Consider the following 24154-nt stretch of genomic DNA (forward strand, 5'->3'; position numbering starts at 1 on the left):
TAAGTAAAGACATGTTATCAGTAAAAAAACTATTAATTTCTTACATATATTAGAGTAACACGATTGGAATGGAAAATGTGATATGTCCGACTTTATTGACAACTTCTGAATTTGAATTTTTTTCATGTTTAAGACACCTTAGTTATAAATTCGTCAACTCAAAATCTTTCAAAACAGCTTCAGTAGTCTTGGTAGCATGTTGATTCATTCATGGGAAGTTTTGAACTCGATCAAGGGCCAATTTATACATTATTCAAAAACAATTATAAATAGTAGCTTATACTTCTTAACTAAGCATTCGAAACAAGTAAATACCATAATTTCAATCACTGTCTTCCATTAATGGTACCCCACCTTTTCATGGAGATCTATATACGTTATTCTCAAAACAATGCCCGGACACTAAAATGAAAGCCTACTGCAAACACATTTATTCCCTCATATTTTTTAATTAAAACTCATACGTTCGCGCAAGTCGCATTTATTTTATGATAGTAGTTTTAGAACATTAAATTAATTTCTTTAAAAGAATAATCAAGCTTGGCTTTGTAATGTTTTTTTCTCCTCAAATTTTAATGAAAGTAAAGTAAACATTGTTCTTTTTTAGTGATATTAAACATTTTTATTTTGTCTTTTCAATTACCTTTTCTTCGTTTGGCCTATTCCTACCTTAAATGTATGTTTTACATTTTTGGTGTATTAAGAAAATATCAACCATTAAAATTATGATACACAGAGTATATGAATCAAAAACGTTTTACTCTAAAAAAAAATCCTAAATCGATTATACGAAAAACACTTTTTATTATATAAATAGCAATGATTTACTGAATGTTTTGAATAATTCACACTGTGATAAAATAAATTCTGTAATTTCACTCTCACCGCCAAACGTCACAAAACCTCAAAACACAAATATCAATTTGCCAATTTGCCGTACACAAACACTCGTGCCAGGAAAGCATTGCGATGTATCTCTTGCAGGGAACAAGCTTGCAAAACTAATAAAATAATCTATGATATATACAGTGTACGTATTTTGCTGACTGCTAACATCTTGCATGTAATTTTACATAAATGTTCAATATGCTATAATATACACATTTTCAATGGACTGGGAGTATGACAATTTTGATTTTCATAAAATTGGGGTAAAATATACTCACTTTTTAGACAAAAGAGTATTTTTGACTTATGCGATACCATCTTATTGTTCTAAATGTGAAAAGAAAGTAATTTTTATGTGAAAAATGTCCATATTTGTTGTATATCGATCATTGGGGACACATTTTCCTTGTTCCAGAAGAATAAAAATACCAAAATGTCATTAAGAATTGGTAAAAAATACTCTTTTTTTTTTTTTTTTTAAATAATTTGGTTATTTTAACCAATCCGATACAATATTATTTATATAAAAAAGAAAATATAGCATTGTTGATATGAAAACATTTTCATTTTTATTATACATGGTATAATGTGAAAACATTTTAACTGTTCTTGGAATAAGAAAATATTAAAATTTCATAAAATTGGGGTAAAATATACTCAATGCTTAGATACTAGAGTACTTTTGACTTATGCTATACCATCTTATTGCTCTTAATATGAAAAGAAAGTAATTTTATAAAAGAAAAAATGTCTATATTTTTGTATATGGATCATTGGGAACACATTTTCTTGGTTCTAGTAGAATAAAAATACTAAAATTTCATAAATTATTGGTGAAAAGTACTCTATTTTGAAATAATTTAACTATTTGAGGTAATGTGATACCATCTTATTATTCTAAAAAAGATAATATTGCATTGTTGATATGAAAAATGTCATATACATTATACATGGTATATTGTATTCACAGGTCTGGGAGTACGAAAATATTCCAATTTCATAAATTGGGGTTAAACATACTCAATTTGTATTCTCAAACTAAAAACAAAAAGCTATACGGGAAACTCTACCCTGACCATTTCGGATGGCCCTTCAAATTTCGGCAGTATTTCATTATCAGCTAATTATATGTTCAAATGATGTACGAATGCTTGAAACCAATTATTTCCAACATATATTGATTCCTGATTTTTTTTCAATGCAAAAGGAACACTGATTTTGACACAGAAAACAAAATTACAACGGTATTCCGTAAAATTGATCTAAAATAGGAGCTATTTTTATCATCCAATCAAAATACAGAACCGTTGAACGAAGAACAATGAACGATACTCGAGGAATTGAACATACATACGTTTTGTCCTGAAAGAGTAACCAATGGAACCAAGATTCTAGTGAAAATCAATGGAATGTAATCCAGGGACAAAGACCAGACATGGAAAACAGACAAACACAACAATGAACATTAAGTTACTAAAATAATACAAAGTGACAAAAGTAAATGAGCCACTGGGACTCTACTGAAAACTTGGAGCATGGACCAGGTGCTCCGGTAGGGTGAGCGTCTTCAGCTTTTCTAGAAACATCCGCCGAGTTGCACTTGAAAGGTGAAGTCCGGGGTAGACGAAAGAGGAAAGGAAAATAACCATGACACGTTGTACAAATCAGTTTTCGTGGTGAATATGAATATACCGTCGTAACAATCCACGAGTTCATGATGACGACCATAAAACTGTAGCATTGTGGCAACATAACCCTGTGAAAGAAGCCTAATTGGAAGAAATCTAGCGCGGTACAAAAAGACAACGTACTTTCTGCAAGCTCTGGCATAACGTTTGAGTTGTGACAAGAGAACTCCATACGCAGGTGCTGAAGGGATGTTGCCACATATGAAAGGAAAGTTGACAATTCTGAATAAAAAGTCATCATGTTTATCTTAAAGTTTGATCAATAACCTGTATTGATTTGTTCTTGAAATATGGTGGAAATTTGTCAGTTACGTCTTTGTGATGGAGGATGTTAACCACATTAATTGCGTCTATAGCTTTGTTGACAAACGGTGGTAGAATAAATGATTATTTTTTATCTTGACCTTTTACACAAACTGCTTAAGAGTGAGTGGAAACCTATATCCAAAATGATGGCAACAAGTTTGTAAAATGATGAGGTTAGTTCAGAAACAGGAGTGTCAAGACTTGTTTGGTAAAAAGAGTGTAGTAGAGTGAGAGGTATAGAATAAAGTTGAGTTCGAATGTGAAGTCCAAGATTTTTTTGTATGAAAGAAAGAAGACCATTCAGGGAGACCTCATGCATCTTATGTGACGTATAGTGGCGATGGCCATAACTCCGTTTCCTGTCTTGGAATTTTGTCACATTTATGCTATTGTTATATTGGTTTGAAAGGTTTTCTGTACTTTTTATGTTGCCACTGCATCCGTTATGTATGGCAGTACCTTGTTTTTACTTAGGACGGGACCACATGGGCTACGACAATTTCTAAGCGTTGTTTTAATAAACAAGGTTATTTGAAAAAAGGTTTCAGTTAAAATTTGTATTTTTGCATGCTTATATTACAAAAAAATCCTCAATATGCAATACACGCAACAATGTGAAAGGCTGAGTGTTCTTTACCCCAGACAACAAATTACTGTTATCTATACCAGCAGCAATATTTTTAAGCAGTTTTTTGTGAAGTAAAATTGAGAAATGAGTCAAACTAAGATACCACACGTTCACGTTTCTACAGGGGTCGTGGTCAATGATCATTCATGCTGCATCCCAGCTCATTTACATGTTTAATGTGACCATTGTTATGTAATCGATATAACTAAAGTGCAAAGGCAAGGTAAACATTATTATGCATTGTACCACAAAGAAATTCAGAGTTTATCGTTATATTATACAAAATTCCCGTGTAAGGTTACAAATAATATCCCTGTTTATTTGGATATTCAAACTTGTGAAGGGAAGTTGAATAAAATTCCTATACATGGATAGATTGAGACAACAACATTAGTTGAATACAATGATAATAGTGAATATGTAAATGATAACGGACCAGCTATGGATCAAGTTGATCCTGGTGAAGTAGAATATGAAACTGTATCTAGCATTTTACTGCCAGATCCAAGTATTGATTAAAGTGTAAAAGTTGATAAAGAAATAGATAGAATTGCAGATATCGGATACAACTTGGCAATTTGAAAAAAAATCCAGTGATACCCAGGGCTTCTTGTAAACAACAAGTCAATTCAGTACTTACGACTAATGATTTATTCCATATTTATTTCCTGATAGGAAAGGTTATTATCGCACAAAAAAGAATTAAAATATGATTTGGCAAATCACCTTATTTGGTACAAAGATTGTCGTTTTCTTAAACATGATTTATGGACAAATGCGATCATTTGTGCAAAACGGGAATGTTAATGGAAATGATCGAATATAACCGAATTCTCTAGTTTCAAGTGCACTTTTCTCGAGACATTAACAAGGTGAACTGTGAAGGCCTGGATCAGTAGTTTTCTTGAAACCGGACCCAAGAGGTACACAGAGTTGGCAGATCATCATCACCAGCTAATGTGATATCGGGAGTGCCACAGGGGTCAGTCCTTGACCCCTCTAATTTCCCCAGTACATCATCTATCTGCCTGTACGAATACAATCAATTGCCATTCTTTTTTACAGACGACAACCTACTGTACAGGATAATAAAATCATATGATGATCCAATTATCCAGTAAGACGACCTGCAAGAACTCGCGGAATGGACACAAGACTAGCAAATGTCCCTACCCCATCTAAATGCAAAGTATTAAGGATAACAAAGATGCGGAAACAAATAGGTACCACCTACAATATCCATATTGACAACCCCTTGCACTCTGTAATGAAAGGGAAATTTCTTGGCTTTACCATTTCAGAAAACCTCTCCTGGACCTGTCATGTGGATGCAACATCAAATAAGGCCAACAAATGTCCTTGATTCCTTCTACTCCTACTCCCCCTCCTTCTCTTCCTTCTCCTCCGCCGAAGAAGAAGAAAAAGAAGAAAAAGAAGAAAAAGATGTACTTTTTACTCAATCACTAGAGACAAATATTGAATAAAAAAGTTTTCGCACTCACACATTTTACAAGAACACGACATTTTAAAAGAGGTTTGACTGATATATATTCGTCGCAGTCACCCACATGATAATTATATTGAAACAAATCAAAGCACCCATTTACTGAATATTAATATCGATCGTTTGAACTTTATAGCCTCAACAAATCTTCAAATTGCATTATAATTACCTAGGACATACAAAAAACGCACACCAATTTCTAAATGCATGGTAGCAGTGTGCCAGTTTATAGTTTATAATATTCATGTTCGATGCAGGTTTACATGGAACAGCTCGATGAAAGAACACAAAACTCTCTGACATTATGCGTTATTGAAATACAAACTACTAATTGGCATTTCTAAGTTTCTGAATATTTTCAAGTCGAAATTCAATTTATCGACCTCCAGATTGAAACTGTCTATCAAATCATTCATACTTAGGCCGCCACAATCATTGAAATAAATCATGTCCTTAGATACATGTCCCTCTTAACCAGCTACAATTCTCAGTTGATACGCTTAATTGCTTAAGAGCTACAAGCTTATCTCATAGACACCTATGTGTCATTTAAAGTGCTTAGTTTCTAAGGCATCTAGTTCCGGATACACGTACATTTACAAAAAATGCAAAAGTCTTAGAATACAATTTCAACAATTATGTATGGTGCAGACAACACAATCATCCACTTTTTAGGCCAGCTCTATTGTCTTTACACATGGCCAAGATAGCCCACAAGAATGATTATCACAAAAAGCAAAATTGCAAGACCACAAACTGACACCATTCGCGAGAAATGCATTATCGAAATTCCAATGCCTTCGTCTATGCAAAATTATATTTTTATTTGTCAACTTCGGGCTTCTGATGTCTACGAGGCGGTAACCGAAATAAAAATACAAAATACAGTGAGTGATACATCGGGAGGGTTTCGGGAGTTATGCTAATCTTTTAAAACATTTGACAAAAAAAAGATGGCAAATGATAGCATGGAACCCTTTATTTATATAAGTTTCTTAATCGGTTCCACTACCCCCTTTTTGTAAATATTTGGATTCGCCATGGCCTTCATGAAATATCAGAAGACAGCTTCAGCATTCCGATCATGTATAGCCACGTACGATTTTCATTTCTATCTATATTTTGCGTCTATAAATAAATAGACAACTTGAATATATCGACATTGAACAACTGATTGCATAGAAATAAACAGGTACTGATAAGAGATTACAGGTCATTTATTTTTAATTGGATCGTGGTTGATACAAATATACAATCCTAAATAATCAGCATATTAAGTTCGCTGTAAAAGTTGTTTTTTTTGTTTGTTTATTGTCGTAAACAACATAGAATAAAACTTAATATATTAAAAATACATATAAAATGGACCATACACTCTGAATTTTATTCAATGATTTAATTCCCTTAATGAAATAAAAGTGCTTGCATTCATAAATTTGAAAAAAAATATTTAATTTTAGAAATTTCATAATTAAAAAAGCTTTAAAATTGACTGAAATAAGGTGTGTTGCATTATTGAAATTAAAAATGCTAGCAATGAAATGTTGCGCAAAAGTATGTCTTTTTTATAATTTTGACTGAAATATAGGTGTAAAAATCATTAATATGATAGTAATATTTATAGTTTCTACATTTTATACATTGTTTAAGGCCATAACGTAAGCTGACAGTGCTCACATGAATACATTTGGCAACAAATTGGCATTTGACTGAAATATATGTGTCGCAGTCATTTAAAGAAAAAAATGTGATTTGAGATCATAATGTAAATTAAAAAGAATGTTATTAAGAAATTACTTTATTAAACTTTAACTTTGTAAAAATTACTAAGCATCTGAAAGTTATTAAATACTGTTTTTACACTTTGAATAGAATCATAGACCTGTAATTGAATATAATTTAATATCAGGTCTACGACAGATTGTATAGAATTATAAATGTAAATAATGATTTTGAACGATGACTGACTGAGCTATGAGGGCCGAATGTTGGACAATGATCTACTATCGAGAGATTGTGGGGCGATGATTTCGATGAGGGCTATATATCTAGATATTTTTATGATTCATTGTAAATTTCAAAATAATTTTTTTCTAATCGGATTTATTATTTTAATTACGTCATACAAAAAAAGATTCCCTAATTAGAATTGTTTCCGTTATCAACCGGACTTCTGTTATAAATCACGCCACGCAGAATAGATAGAATTAATGTCAGGAACTGTCCAGTGGTATAAAAGTTTAGAATAGCTTTTTGTATTTATTTCTCACGACTTAGGTCAGTTTCTCTCGGGATCTGTCAGGGAAAAGGGAAAAACGTGTCCTGACCTACGACAGCCCCTGACAGTATTCCTGTTCATTTTGCTGTTATAGAATAGTGTTCCTGACACATTCTGACAGAGTGTAAGAGAGCTTAGAAGGGATTGCAACTGTGCATGGCTATGATCGAGGTTCTAGAGCTGATTGTTTGATATTGGGATTATACTGACAATACAGCAATAACAATTTATTGAGAAAAAATATTTATATGGCATAATGTCCAAATAGTGGCCCTTGAATGAGGTCAGTGGTCGTTTCGAGGGATGACTAATTAGACTTTCGAAAGGTATCACGTGTCATTTACAATACTTTTCCATCAAATAGAAGTCTGATTTTATTACTGGGAATATTTTTTGCTTTGCCTATCGTTTAACTTATATGTATGTGAATTGTATCTGATAATTTGACTCAAGAAACAATTTTAAGCATGTTTGTGACTTCATGTTTGCACCAGATTCGTTTTGCTTTAAGTTTGTTCCGTTTGTCTTCATCATGACCTTTTGACTTGGAAAACACTGTTTGTAAAAAATAATTACATTCCCTTTTTTCATGTGAAATTCGGTGCAACATGCGTGGCTTCGGTATATAGTGCAATCTTTTTCATGAATCTTTTTATTAGTGACATTGTAGCACGAACTATACTCTATACCCGTTATGTAACATGTTGTTGCCTCATGTGAAGTTTTATTTTGACTATCTCGACTGCATATTTGTGTAAAAGATCTCTCTTCCGCAAATATGCAATCGGAACATGGTTCGTATGCCTCATCTGACCCTCATCAATTGCCCCTGGATTTAGTGGATAAATACCACATGCTCGGAATCAGCCTTTTACATTCTTGGGTGTAACAGCATTATCTCAAGCGACTTGGAAATGTTCATTTAACAATATTATTATTAGGATTCTTACTCATGAACTCCGAACATTGTTTATCGTATGATTTGTTCATAGGTCGGTCCAAAAACTGACCTGTCAAGTGGTGAAGCCAATGAATTGTGTAAGAGGGTAATGCCATTAATTGTACTTTCTCCTTCTTTTGCAATATCTAACAAGTCAGTACTTTCATGTGAGGAATAACTGTCCAATAAACATAGTTAGGTCGGTCAGTTCGAACATTCGGCAAGCAAATTCGCCAAAATCACTTTACCATCTTCCATATTTACCTTTTGCTGACAAGTCTAGTATGCTCTATCGGGTCAATTTCTTGTTTTCCAACCCCATAGTGATTTAGATGTTTTCCCTTTAACGAAAACTAGTGGCGGCAATCGTTCCCGAGATCCATTCACTGTAGCTACAACTGCAACACTCTTACGATAATCACTTTCCCTACCCGGTACACCCCTTCTCCCAAGCTTTCCTAGTACATTAATTGGTTTATGTTCCAATTTAAGATGTTTTTCATCCATGTTCCAAATATTTTGTGGCTTAACTTTTAAATGTAAAACTGACATACCGTCTCTAAACCTGCAAATTACTTCTCAAATACAAGTTTGATTCGTTCAAAAGTTTGGTTTCGGAGGTGCTCACTTTCTCGGGTTTTCTGCTGGTTTATACAGAGTAATACCAGTCACGGCTAGGCAGTATTTTCTTTTAAAGTTTCAAAATTTATGAAGACCAAATACAACTTAATATTCCTTCAATTTGTACCATGCAGTAAGTCGGGCAATGAACGGGACATGATAGATTACGACCGGGTTTCATAAGCGGTACACATTATACAGGTTCATCAAAAGTTATGCATGCAAGCTAAACTTTGTAAACATCGACAGCATCTAAAGATGCAAATGTTTATGTGTCTAGGCCTTATAATACATAACTTTACATATTAAAACAATGTATATATGGTATTACATGTGTTAACTTGTTAACTATTGTGCAAGGTAAAAATGACATACGGTAAACAACTGTCCAAAGATTCCCTACATGTACAATTAAAAAGTGGCATATTTTGTACAACAAATTCAGTCGAAAACTTTTATTTAAAAAAAAAGTTTTCGGTGGAAAAGACTTTCAAAACAGCAATTGCATTTTTTTAGCCGTAATAAGCAAGATGCAATCAATTGCACATACGAAAATTCCGAATATCATATCTAATAGTGTTTTTGTAGTGCAGCAATTATGATCTGGTCAATCTGTGCAGACGAATTTTTCGTAAATATGGTGGAATATTTATCGCTATATTTTAAAAAAATTTTTTTTTTAACGTATGTATAGGCTGTAACTATAACTCCGAGATAGGCGTAAACAAAGAACAAAACACATTTATAAAATATTTTGAAAAATTCAAGCAAGAAATACACCAGCTGTCCGAAATAAACATTCCCCTATAGGAAATAGCTACATGCGTAGATTGAGAAATTTTTGTCGTTCCACCACATATCATACTAATTTAAGACTTTATCGTACTGTATTTAATATTCACTTTCGTTGCAAAGGAGGCCTTCCTGTGCCACAGTTAAATCACCAGCGACCAGACCTGTACAATATTTTATCTCCACCAGTTATCATGTTCCTTCAACTTTGTGGCAATGATATCTCCTGTAAATGAGCTGGTAACTGTTTGAAGTGCCATTTTGCATACATCTCACGCGGTAATATCTATTTTGATATAATCTTTATATCATATTTTTCATTGGCGTTTCGCTTATTTTTATGTCTTTTTCTTGTGGCACATGGTGCCTGACATGTACACGGTTCATGTTCTCATATTTGACAGACATCTGGTTACATGATACCCTTTTTTATTGGTACATGATGCCAGTTGTGTAGTGTCTTTGTTAATATGTTAATATGTACATATTATAATTTTTTAACTGCTTCTGGTTTATACTGTTGCTTTAGACATTATTTGCAACAGTATGTTTATATGTCAAGAACAACTTTTAGGAAAAGTTCAAATATATTTGTACATGAACATTTTCAAATACGGTACATGTAATTTTATTCACTTAAACCGCTGATTTTTACAATTTGATCACCCTATACATGTAGCTATATGTACATTTATTTTTATTTCATTTAGGATACTGTGCATCAATATATTTACCAATGTACACTTGCTGTATTGGTACAATGTACCTACCGTTGGCGGTTGTAATTTACTAGAATAATACACATATATCTGCTTACTTGATATAATTCATATTTTATTTTGCAACTTCATTAATTACTAAATTTCAAATGGGTCGGACAAAACGTTTTGACGTTTTGATGACCGTCCCTCTAGGTCTATATCATCCAAATATGTCAGGACCTCAATACCAGATTCAACAACTGTGAATCCTGACTCCCTTGAAGTAAAAAAAATATTAATGAACCATCATCATCTCAGATGTCTTATCAAATATTCTCAATTTACTATACAAGATTAGCAAAAGAAATCCTATATCAGCAAAAATTACAAGACTCATCATTTAAGACACCAAAAAATTCAAGAGATTCACAGAAAGACAGAACCCCCGTATAGACGGGAACATTCCAAAGCGACCTACAGATAAATGTAGCATGTCTCAACAGAACGCCAATACTTCTACAAAAGTATCTAATAACATAAATGCACTTATTAATAATAGTTTAGGTTCTGAACCCTCATCTAGAGAATAATATAACATAAATGCATCTGCACACACCCCAGTAATAAATTTTACAGCAGGTATGTCTATTGATGCCCATTTATCTCAAAATTTGATGATTTTATTGATTAATTTCAATTTTGCCAAAACAGTGAGAATGACTCTAGGGTAGTAACAGTAACACCAGGTCAAATTTCTGTATAGAATCTTTGAATTCCTTTAAGCCAAAACAATCACTGTCTTTCTTGTATTAGAATGAAACCTTACATATTTGTATGGCAATATATTTTAGAATAATACCTATGGAAGCCTTAAATTTACTCAAATACCTGAGTATCATAAAGGAAATACTTGAGAGTTCCATTATTATTATGATTCCTTACAAGTCTTGCGGAGGGTACATTAGCAACAATGGCAAAAAGTGGTAGATGATATATACTGGAAGGATATGTATATGAGGTCTTCTAAAGCCACTCCAAAACAGGGTAACCCATCTATATCCCAGAAAAATCAGCCTTTTTTTGGTACCTCTAGACATGACACATGCCATGTCTACAACAAATATGGTAGTTATGTACGAAAAAAACTGCAATTACACCCATGCATGCAGGCTGTGTAGAGGACCAACTCTGCATCAAAATGCAATTGAATTGTTGGATCAGAGCACAGGGACAATGCTCACCCCGTTCCAAACCTCTCCCAAGCCCAGTAAGCCATATGTAAGATATTGAATTGCAAATGATGTATTGAAAACAGATTTCAGGGTTAACATTTGGTTTCAAATTAGGAATTGGGGGTGTCCAATCATCAAGAATAGCAAAAAACAATAACTAAGCCTTAACCAACTCAAATATTGTTTATGAAAAATTAGCTAAGGAATCTTTGAATCAGAGAATTACAGGTCCCTTTTAAAACCCCCTTTACAAAATTTAGTTTGCTTTCCCTTTGGTTTAGTGCCAAAAAAATGTTCCTGGAAAATGTCGTCTTATTTGTGACTTTTCCTTTCACAGAGATAGTTCGGTAAACTGCAGTACACACAAAGATGCTGCATTTAATAAACAGTTTTGTCTGCTTACCTATATGTACAGGTCTATGTCATTAAAATAAGTGTTTTGAGGTCAGGATTTGCCTACACATGAAGTTATTAAATTTGTGTTGTACATGCTCATGTATGTTTATTTTATTCTCTGTGTACCAGTTTTTTGCTTCCATTTATGAATTTAACATTTCTGTTTGTGTTTTCAATTTCAAGTTGACAACATTTATTTATTTTTTTATTATATTGTATGTTTGAATGTTCTTTTCATATTAAATTATCAGGTGACTGAGGTCCTGCTCTTTGACATTATCTCTAGCTGAGGGTATTTTTTATCACACGTGTATATTTTGATTTTTTTGTTAGATTGTTCACATACATTTATCAAGTTGACACTCTAGCAGTTAGCCCATATAAGGAGGAAAACAAGTACAAAGAGGTATTCATCTTTTATAGCTCTTATTTTGCAACATAAATACAAACGACTATCTCTGTTAATATTTAACAAAAAACAACATTTTAAGATCAATACATATTTTTCTTTTGATCATATAATTTGATAACTAACTTAAAACTCTGCAGTTTATAAAAAACCATGGCCTTACATGCATGAATATTTATATATACTAGTTTACAATAATTTTAACGTCACAGAGAATTAACATTTTTTTATAGAAGTAAGTCACGGTTTAATATAATTACATAGTTCAAACTCATTACAACATGTATAAGGGAGAACTTGATATCCTTATATGATCAACCGGCACATACATAGTGTAATGAACTACATCGTACCTAGGTTCAATTGATTTTATCTTTAGTATGTGTAGTAATCGGACTATATTGGATTTTTCTGAGCTAAAGAATGTCAAATGTGACCAATTTTATTTGCCGGACGTTGTTACAAGACACACACACACACACACACACACACACACACACACACACACACAGATATATATATATATATATATATATATATATATATATATATATATATATATATATATATATATATATATATATATATATATATATATATATATATATATATATAACGTCTCAGAATGTGACGACTCTATTCGCTACACTGCTCCATCGGTTAAAAATTGGTACAGGGAAGATAACGTGTACTTATAGAAGGGTCTGAAAAATTCCCAACGATGTTAAAACTGTCAAATTTGCGAAGAAAAATCATATTATGCCTTACCCATTACATATCTTGTGGATTCGTTTTTTAACCAGGTACCATGCATACAAAAATATGCTAATGAGATTGGAAGAATAATAGCGGTAATCAAAAGAAAATAATCTAGGGACAAAAACTAGACATGGAAAACAAACACACATAACAAAGAACATAAGTAACTAACATCATACATACAAAGTAACAAAGGGAATGAGCAACTCGGACTCTACTAAAAACTGGGAGCATGGACCAGTTGCACCGGTAGGGTAAGCGTCCTTTGCTTTTCTAGAAACACTCGCCGAGTTGCTCATAAAAATTATTGCATATTGAACTGTAAATAAGCAAACTTTAACTGGATAAATTTGAATTATATCATATTGTATATACCTCGACTATGAATGATTGCACAAAACATCCGTCAGAATCTGGTCGAATAGCCGATCCATCCATAAACCGGGCCTGTTCGAATAGCTCACAGGCTATTCAACAGGATGCGGTCGGAAGACGTACACATTATAAATTTGCAATTAAGATAGATCACACCTATTACAAAAAAACTTTATTTTTCTAATATTTTGCAAAATCATATAGACGTAAATATTTCCATTAAATAATTATATTTGAAATGATATAAACATAGTACGTTTAAATTATTCAAAAAAATTATTTGTATGGTAAAATTACAAACAGTAATTCGGTGACCTAAGTTGTTTACATTTACATCAATATATCATCCCCAATTCTCCATTTCCCATTGTCCCATTCCCACTCCCCATTATAAAATTCCCATCCCCCATAGAATACCCATTGCATATTTTTCATCGAATATTTATATGATCAAATTGAATTGTATATTATTAAATTCTTAAACATTTAAGGTTTTAATTTTAACTTAATCTGATATATATTTTCTCATTGATAAATTGTTTAAAAATTATTGCCCCATCCTCCCCATAAAAATCCCCATCCCGCATACACAATCCCTATTCCCAATCCCCCATATATCATAAAATGGGAAGCTTCTTCCATACAAGTACTGTAGTACTATTTGCAATATTTTCAAATTCATCTAGCATCATTCGTCTAAGAAAGAAAGGTTTTCATTCGTTGTTTAACCTTCTTATTACAATAAAGACAAAAATCCATTTTTTCTGCACAAGATTCACATGTTACACGATGACCACAATTAACAAATAGCATACAAGCATCATTGGCCTTACAACGCATACATTTGAGCTGTTCTTTTAATTTTTTGTTAGTCTCAAGAAGTTTCTGTGGATCTAAAATAAATGAAACGTTTCTGAAGTAAATATACTGAAATTTGAAGCAAAAGATAAACTAAAACTCTGCACCTATTTGTTCAACGTGCAAAAGTTTTCCTTTCGTCTATACCGGGCTTGACTGTTTATGTTTCTTAGAAAGCAGAAGACAATCTGATGCATCTGGTGCAGTCCAGGTCGCTCATTTAATTATGTTTCTTTGTACGTATAATTTTGTTAACTATGTTCTTTGCTGTGTTTGTCTGTTTTTCCACGTCTGGTCTTTGTCCCTGGAATACCTTCTTTTAATTTCTGCTAGAATGTTGCTTGGTTCCCTTGAACACTCCACCATGCAATGCGCAGTGTGCAAATAATAATAAAGATTGGCGTCCTGGTTAGAGTAGAAACCAAAACAAACACAACTGACAAAAGGTTAATGATATTACCTTTTTCTACAGGTTTATCCTCAGTGTTGTGGTATACTGAAAGTAGAATGAATATCGCAATGTACAACACGTATTAAAATCAAAATGTTTTATCATTACATGAATTGTTTATATTGAAACCGGATGCCATTTACATGACATAACGAACCTACATATTCCTATAATTCAGACAAGGTTACAAAACTGCAACTATATTTGTCATTGTAAATCAGATCAATGAAAAATAATTGCAAAAAATTATGAAACGATGCCTAAGGAATAAGAACTGACTTTTCACACACTTATGGGAAACATTTTTTCGAATGCTATCACTTACCTGAAAATGGATTAGTCTTGAATTGGCCGTTAACGTCGTATATAATTTGCATCGCCCATTCAACAGTAAACTCTTTCACATCTGAGAAAACAACAAGGGTTTTTTTTTTTATTTTAATCGATGGATATGATTTTCAATTTGTTTTTTTTTTAAACCGTCCCAAACTTAGAGTAAAACGTTTAACGGTATTAAAGAGTTTGTGCAATCACTACCATTATGTTAAAGTGGTTTGTATCTATTAGCAGCATCAGTGTAAAATTCACCATCAAGATCTGCAAGATTAGTGTATGTGAAAGTCATTTCGTTTATTTAATTTTCCATCTCCAAAAATATAGCTGAAAATATTTGCACTGAAGACGAGTGAGATTAGGTTTTACATTGTGGCAATTCACTCAATTAATGTGTGAGATTTTATCCCCACTATCTTTCCTACATTTTCGTTCAAAATGATAAATAATTCTCATCGCTAAACGATCTCTGGAACATCGTGTTTTGGCACAGGTTTCAACATTTAATACAAGACGGGAAACCTGTGTTGGTGTTAAAACTAGATGTACAAGGCATTAGCAATTTGTATTTAATGTAAGTAAACAATTAAGCTAAAACATACAACACATAATAAAATTCTCTCAATAAAACATTCGATGTCTCCAATGGTATACCCAGCCAAACAGCATACAGACGGAAAGAGATATCCATAAAAAAAGATTGCTCGTAGTAACTTGAAGCTAGCTCAGAGTCTGTTACAGTCCGTTGACTATGACTTCGGACCTTCTTGAACTGGAATAGTTCAAGATAAATAACAGTTTTGCTAAGTAATTAGTAACAATGGAGCCTAAATTTTGTGATCATCTCTTTTTATACACATAAATCTGATTAATCTGATAAAGAAAGCATCTAATATTTGCAAATACATATGTGCTAGAATGGTTGTTTACAACGGTACATTCGATATACGAGAGGGCAACAATCGTATAAATATATTTAAAAGGGATGGAGAACATGGTTTCAGCAAATAAAGAGTCAAATCATCTCCATGCATAATTACCGAACATATGCTTGCAATCCATATTCAAAACAAGAAAATCAAATATTCATTTTAGCTAACATGGCCAAAGTCATGCTGACAATTCTTCAAGTTGCCCATTTACTTTTGTTACTTTGTATGTATTATTTTAGTTTTTTGCGTTTGTCTGTTTTCCCTGGATTACATGCTCTTGATTTCCACTAGAATCTCGGTTTCCTTTATTACCCTTTTAAAGTTATTCTCCCCGGAAACTGCTGTACATAACTCAAAGACACAATCGACAACCAAAATTCTTAGTTGGTAACAGCAAAGTAAGATAATGTTTAGCTCAACTGGCCGTCGAGTATGTGAGGTGTTGTAACACTTTACGTCCGTGTCGTCGTCGGTAACAATTTTTTTCAAACATCTTTGGTAACTACTGAATGGATTTGGATGAATATTGTTTGCATGTTTGTTTTTAATAGACCTAGGTGTCCTGCACAAAAAAAAATGACCGTTTTGAATTTTGGCCCCTTGAAAAAGTACGGCCGCCGTTTCTTAAAATAAAACGTAGGCGTCAGAAAAAAGTTGTTCGAATATATCTTCAAAATCGCTAGGTTTAACGAAATTCTGACACGGGGTGAAAGTGTTCAGCATGATGAGAGATCTATCTTTTTGGTGAAACTCTGTTGAGGTTTCACTAACGACTTCTAACGTCTCCATTATTTTACATGTTTAACGTGTAATTTTCATATGAATTCCCAGGACAAATGACAGCTTAAAATGTTGCAAAGATTGAAAAATAAGGCTTTCAAAATAATTATGCCAATGGTACGATGATTGTTATTTTTGTTTTCACAATTGACATAAATAAATAATACTGAAAATCCACATTATGACCTTTTTGCCAACTGACAGCATGGAAGCAAATTTATCACGTATGTTAACTATATTTATACAAGTTTATAGTTAATAACATATATAATTTTGAAATACACTTTCTAAGCTTTATCATGACTCATTTTGATCAACATACACACAGATTATGCTCTTACAATGCATAGATCTAGGTCCAGTGTATTTTGGTACTATATAGGGGTGACCATTTGACCCGGAAATGGCAAGTGAGACCTGACCTATGTTGGAGTTATTGTCCATTTATAAGTTATTTGCTGTTTTTTATGTTATTATTTTAAAAACATCACCTCCTCAGAACCTACTGTGCAGAACTAAATGAATGGTTGGTCCTGAAGATATCCTGCACAATATGACATTTGTGCATGAAAAAGTATGACCGCTTTAACAAGAAATTGTACATAGCTTATAAAAGCAGTCATGCATTTTCACGGCTAAAAATTCCCAAACTGTCATTTTGTGCAGGATATCATCCGGTTTGATAATTTATATTCAATATTCTCTTTGACTGCTTATTTTTTTTTTGCAAAAAATGGAATATAGCTTATCAAAGAAGGTGAGCAATGCAGACCTCCAGAGCCTCTAGTTTTACTTATTTGGAACTTGTACACATTTGGAAAACAAACTGAGAACACATACAAAATGTATTTCCTTTATCTTAACTTGGATGCCAAAAATAACTCAGAAAGTCGATTTAAAGTGTATTAAATTATGCAGTTTCCGTTTCTGATATAATTGAAGATATAACAAAATAAAACAATTTATGCAAATATATGCTTTAAAGTGTACACCATATAACAGGGCAATGTCGGTAGACTGCACGCTGGGTTAAAAAAACTTTTACAAAGGTCAGCTTAAGAAACCATAAAAAGTGCACAACGAACCACTTATCAGTTGTGAAGATTGACCCAAAACAGTCCACTACCAGTCAGAACAAAGATATGCCTGACTCACTCCGCCGTACCAAGGAATGTTTGTGAGGTAAGCGGAATGTCTTAAAGAGTACATAATTTAAGAGATCACCAAAAGAGCTGTACGCGAAGGCAAACAGAATTCAAAATGTGGAACCTTTAACAAATGATTCAACACTTAGCAGGCTTTACTGGCCTACCTAATGAGTGATGTGTGCCTTAGGTCATACATGTATAGATATAACCTCAAGAAGCATAAATTTCAACAACAAACAACGTTATCGTTTTCATGTTCAGTCTGTAATAAGGTGTTAAAAATGCAGTATTACATAAAGCAGCATACCTTATTACACATTGAACCGAAACATCAATGCCATATCTGTGAACTTTTAGGTGGCACACATATGTCCGTAAGCAATTGAAAAGTTGTGACAAGTAAATGACTATAAGTGACTGTTCATTAACATTGTTATAATTATACATTTGTAATATTTGTTGAATTTATTTTGTTAGTAAAAATAACCACAATGTATTAGTCACTTTTTTCTATTGCAAATCCCATTTTTGAGGACCATCAGATCTTTGATTCATTTACATTATATTTTGATCTAACAGGTTTGACGTCTCTTGGTGTATCAAAAGGACTCTTCACTGATCCCTAAATGGATTTTAAATGTCCTTGACATCAAGTATCAAATTCGTGATCGCATTTTGGTAATAATTCAGGTTGATATTTTTGTTCTGCCTTTTGTATCGTTTTCAAGTTTGTCTTTTGTTCAGACAAAATGTACTGCAAATAAATAAAAGTACAATACATTGTACACGTACATTATATCTATGTCCGTATCTTTCTTATTTTAATTTATACGATTGTAAACCTTCCAAATTGCATGTGTATCGAATAAAGTTGGCGAGAGGTTTATTGACATTTAAAACTTATTATATTTTAAAACTTCACAGGCCACAAGCATAAACCGAATCTAAGGAACCTTAGCAATTATATGTTGTGTTACAAATAATTGCCATATCTGTTTACCTAATCGAAGACCCACCCTTTTTTTGCAGATATGCAAGCTAATTAATAGAACGGAAACAGCTGAAATCAAACCACAAACGAATTTTGAACATAAAAACATTTATCTTTCGAATAAACATATTGTTTACAATAACTGAATGGCACAAATAAGACTTTTTTCTTATCTTTTCTGATCAGATTCCCATTGGTAACGTTCACATGTGACCGTATCAGTCAAATAAAAACCGATGCGTTTTGTTAAAGGGCGTGGTGATAGGAAAAAAATTATTTTCTGTAAAATCAGCGTTCAAATAACAAAGTGCACATGTTTCATAAGTTCTCTATAAATTTACACTATTTATAATCACAATTTCACTGAAGAAGATGGACACAAGACACTATGGATAATGTGACCAACCCGTTCCAATTTACAATGTAATAAAAGATGTGCCTAGTTTTTTTTCATATAAGCTGATACATTTCCAAAATCTTTTTGCATTCTATATTTTAAATTTCAACCAAACCTTTACATTTATTAGCCTAATGCGGATTGTACCAATACATTTGTTTGTTCTCAAGTTCGCACGCCAACAGAGTATATGATGTACAGTTATTTTGTAAATCTGATGAAACGTTGGATGCTTCTCATGTCAGCTGGCATATTCAAATATTTAGTGTATATATCGACAGTGTGGAAAAATATTTTGTGATTTATTACACATTTATTCCATTGAAAATGGCATCAACAATAGCAGCTATAGTATGTCAAGTAAAGTATGTCAAGTCACTATCGTTTTTATAACATATTTAGAGGGTTGAAAATTCACTTATTCCAAGTGGATCAAAAAGCTGTGGTAACTTTTTTGCCATTCGGGAACGATTAAAAGGACACTTATCCATGATAATAGTATCTCCGTAGAGGAATATAGCTTATTTTGAAATTTATTTTGGTTTACATCTATAGCCTCAGCACAAATGATCAGTTCAACGCTGTCTGAAGGACCATCAAGGACTTTGAAGTAATCCATATCATACCTAGAGTGCAACAAATTAACTGTGTAGTTTGAATTTGAGGCATAGCGTTGAAATTCAATAGCCTTCTTACCTATGACAGCACTTCCATAACTTTTTTTATTACAACACTTTCCTAAAAAAGGGCAAGGTGTTTTGGTTTTTTAAACAAGAATGCCATAAATTTTTCAAGTAGTACTTTAATATTGGCACTTTCAGTCTCTACATCTTCACGATTTTAACGAACATATTTCCTAACTGAAAGCTAAGTTTATGTACTTTTTTTTCTAGAAATACTTATGAGGAGATTTAACTTCAGTAACCTTTGCCTGATACAACAGTTTTTCTTGTGACATGTCTAAACCTGATGCTATTTTCTATTTTATTTGAATGAAATGAATCCTGATTTAAATTAACTAGTCCTGAAGAGCATTCGTACCAAGTTTGGCTGCACTTGGCAGAGTTGTGTCAGAGGAGAAGATTTTTGAAAGAAATAACATTAAAAATAGCAAAAAACGTTGAGAAAGAGCAATAACTCCAACATGGCTTTATGGATTAAAATAAAAAATTAACCGCTGATAGATCTCATCATGTTAAACACTACAACCTCGTCAGAATTTAGCTAAACCTAACGGTTTTGGAGACATATGTTGACAACTACTGTCTGACCACAATGTTCTATGTTTAGTAACGACGGCCATGTTTTTTGACGGATCAAAAATCCCGAAATTGATTCTATGCAGGATGCACTAAGGAACATTCATACTCATTTTGGTTCCAATTTGTCAAGAAGTTTTAGTAAAGAAGAGTTTAAAAAAATGTTCTTCGGCCAGGTGAGCAAAAAAAAGGAATAAATTGACAGTGATTAATTAAAGTTGTTCTGTAATAAAAATGCACCTACTTGCAAAATTGATTTAAAATGAAAAATCATGTAGATAATATACTTTTTATTTCTTTTAATAATATAATGGTAGAAGTGAGTGCCCTGATACCTAACTAGACCCTGAATTTGAGGCATATGCAGAAACATTTAAAAAAAATGGATCATATGTTACAACAATCTGCATCATGGGATTGTAAGAGTAGTAAACAACTATATATACATATAGGAACTATAAAAAACGATAAATGAAACAATTGCAAATCAAAGAGAGTGCATTACCTGAACCAGAGGGTCCTTACAAATCCCAAGCATCAAGTTCTGTTTGTCATATAAGAGGACATAGATCTGACGGTATTAAGAAATGCTCCTTTTGTGAAAAAAAATCCTTGCTTGTCCTTAAAATTTTTCGAGTACGTACTACCTTTTAAATCTTTACAGTTACTAGCAGAACATTTTTCTTCATTCTCAATATTTCAGAGATCTTTTTTGATAAACAAGTTGAACCAATTTTCATTTCTCTAGCTTTTGTAGGAGATAAATCTAAGATGCTGATTGGAATTTTTTTTTTTACATGTATATGTATTGATTTGTTTCTTTGTATTTTTTTTAATTTCATTTACATTGAAATATATAAACTTAAATAACTTTGAAGGAATTCACAAAAAAAAAAAAAAAAAAAAAAAAAAAATTTAGCCTGGTGTCGCACAAAGGGCGTGACAACTTCAATTATTATTCAAAACGTTGCAATCTGTTGTTCAATGCCTTAAATGGTTAACTGTAGAATTTTTTAAGAGCAAATCAATTGTTATAATCCTGCAAAAATAATTCCTGCAAAAATTTCATGATTAAACCATGAAATGTTATTCTGCATTAAAAAGACTATGACAATGAATTTGTATATTTCATAAGAAATTATAATTCATTCAAGCTCTTATCTAAGTTTATACATCAGTTATAACTTGAAAGCAAAGAGTGAAAAACAATGATAGGAAGACACTTCGAAACATGAGCGCGCGTTGCAGTGCTAAGAATCCCCCACTTGTACATGTTGTCAAAATCGTTTCAAATGTTCATATCGAACCACGTCATCTCAGGAATTATGAGGAGATGTCTCCTTTGAAGTTGACACGAACCAAGTTTGTTTTCGTGTAAGTAAAATATCTTATGCTGTAGGTAAAATTACCCTACATTGTATGAAACTTCTCCTTCATTCAGCTGTTCAACTGCACGAGAGAAGGTACCTACTTAAATGACCATAGAAATTAAGCTCCATTTTTACTATTGCAAAGGAGGAGTTCTAAAACAAGATTAGAAGTCAAAGTCAACCGATTGACAATACAATCAAAACTATCAGAATAAGTAATATTAAGTCATTGCAATTTGAGGGGATAAGGTTTGGAGTTAAAATGCTAAAAAAGCAAGAGTTGATGTAGTGAAATAAAATAAAAATTGATTTTGATAATAACATCGTTTATACCATGCGACTTTCAAGTGTAAGAGTAACAACTTATTGTGAAAATACTTTTGTTCGTAAGGTACCAATTGTCTTGGTTTTCGTGGGTAGGCAAAATTGCGAAATTTGGGTCTCAATGAAAAGGAGATTTTCATTGATGTGTATACTGAAACCTCAAAATCACGAATTTAAGAACTTGTAATCTTTTCTCTAATCCACGAATATTGGTATCTACGAAAAAAGTACTTTCACAGTATATTTGAAATAGCTCCCATGTTCTTGTTTATAAGGGAGATTACTCAAAAATGACTCGTCTACTTATACTGGAGGTAGCTCTTTATTTCAGATGATAATAGAAGTAAAAATATATCTAAACCGATATCCCATGTAAAAATAATATATTAAGTTTAGTAATTGAAACTAAATTAAAAGGTTTATTATAGGACATATTTTAACGGTAATTCTTATATCACTTGATACCCAAACTGTCACAGATAATTAATATGCTATTAATAAGTAAATATTATAAATAACGTCTCAACAGAATTCATTGTGTTTAAACATAACACGTCACATGATTAATTTAGGGATAGGATTTCACTTGTCCTTGTCAATTTATTTTCATAGTCTATATACACGATTATTTATCAATTTGAACATACATATTGTCAAAAACATAACACTACCAAAAATGGGGAAGAACTTATGCATTAATTCATCATCAAACAGTTCAACATTAAGTTCATATTTTTCCAAAGATGCAGAATGAAAATATGATATCCTACAAAACAGACCCTTTCTATATCGTCTCGTAGTAATTTCCAAATTTGAGCGATTTTGAACGGATCTTTGGGGGAGATATTTTTTACAATACAGGTAGTTTAGATTTTCAAAGAAATTATAAACCAGACGCTTGAGAACTAAACGTATTAATTTTTTTCTATACGCGTAATCGAGTACCTGTATGTTTTAACAGAAACTCAATTTTTAAGGAAACCAGGCAGATATGCGTTTTAATCAATTGTAGGAGAGTATTGTATCTACTAATTTTATAATTTGTTTTTAATGATAACCAAAAAAAAAAAAAAAAAAAAAAAAGAAAAAAAAGAAGCATAGTATATGAATAATAATAAAAATAATAAAAACACCAGAAATCGTTCTTTCTGTTTTCTGAACTTTCTAAAATATTAAAATTTCTTTTCTACAAACTATCTTACCTTGTTGCTTTGAAAACTGATCAAAAGCGTAATTGATATCTTTGCTTGGTATTGACAGTTCTTTCAGCTGATCTTTCACGTGTTTGTAAGAAATCTCTGAAAAAGATTCCCGATTGAAAATGTTCATCTTAGAGCAAAGATATCTAAAATACATTTATCAACTAATTTTATCTGAGTTTTTGTACTTTTCCTCTATATGATTTCTCACAAGCTGGTATTTTTAGTAATAGTTTTTTTCCTTATTAATACCATCGGACGTAAAAATGTTTTTTTTTTAAATCAGGCCTTACTTGTGGTCAGAATGTGAAACGTCAGTTGAAGTTGAATGCCAATATTTATTGATATTTTGAAAAAATGTCATCTTTTTTACTTTCTTTTGAATTCCAAAATGTACACATGACACAATTATTTCATTGATAAAAACATATCTTTTGCAAAGGATATTATTTTACTTATTTAACGACAAAGTTCAGTTCAAGGCACCGACCATTTTTAAACTCGGGGGGGGGGGGGGGGGGGGGACTGGGATATTCAATGTTGCTAAATATTTTTTCTGCTCTCCTTGAAATAATTGATTTTTTTTTATACCAAT

General features: G+C 32.3%; 1 protein-coding gene across 5 annotated transcripts in view; it reads right to left on the reverse strand.

Moving 5' to 3' along the window:
• Positions 1 to 12951: 12951 nt before the first annotated feature.
• LOC148614263 (putative inhibitor of apoptosis) overlaps positions 12952 to 24154 on the reverse strand; it is a 33303-nt gene continuing 22100 nt past the window's right edge. For 2 of the 5 annotated variants that reach the window (XM_088588265.1, XM_088588267.1), the window contains 4 exons: positions 23563 to 23658; positions 15152 to 15232; positions 14836 to 14871; positions 12954 to 14410 (listed from right to left, as the gene is read on the reverse strand). In XM_088588265.1, coding sequence (XP_088444391.1) covers positions 14214 to 14410; positions 14836 to 14871; positions 15152 to 15232; positions 23563 to 23658 — 410 coding nt within the window. In that variant the 3' untranslated portion in view covers positions 12954 to 14213. Of the gene's footprint in view, positions 14411 to 14835; positions 14872 to 15151; positions 15233 to 15767; positions 15932 to 23562; positions 23659 to 24154 lie in introns of those variants that run through there. The other 3 variants (XM_088588264.1, XM_088588263.1, XM_088588268.1) reach the window with 3 other exon arrangements.

The sequence above is a fragment of the Perna viridis genome, chromosome 6, assembly GCF_037379345.1.
Source record: "Perna viridis isolate PV_CMFRI_1.1 ecotype Kerala chromosome 6, ASM3737934v1, whole genome shotgun sequence".
In the NCBI taxonomy this organism is placed as follows: domain Eukaryota; kingdom Metazoa; phylum Mollusca; class Bivalvia; order Mytilida; family Mytilidae; genus Perna; species Perna viridis.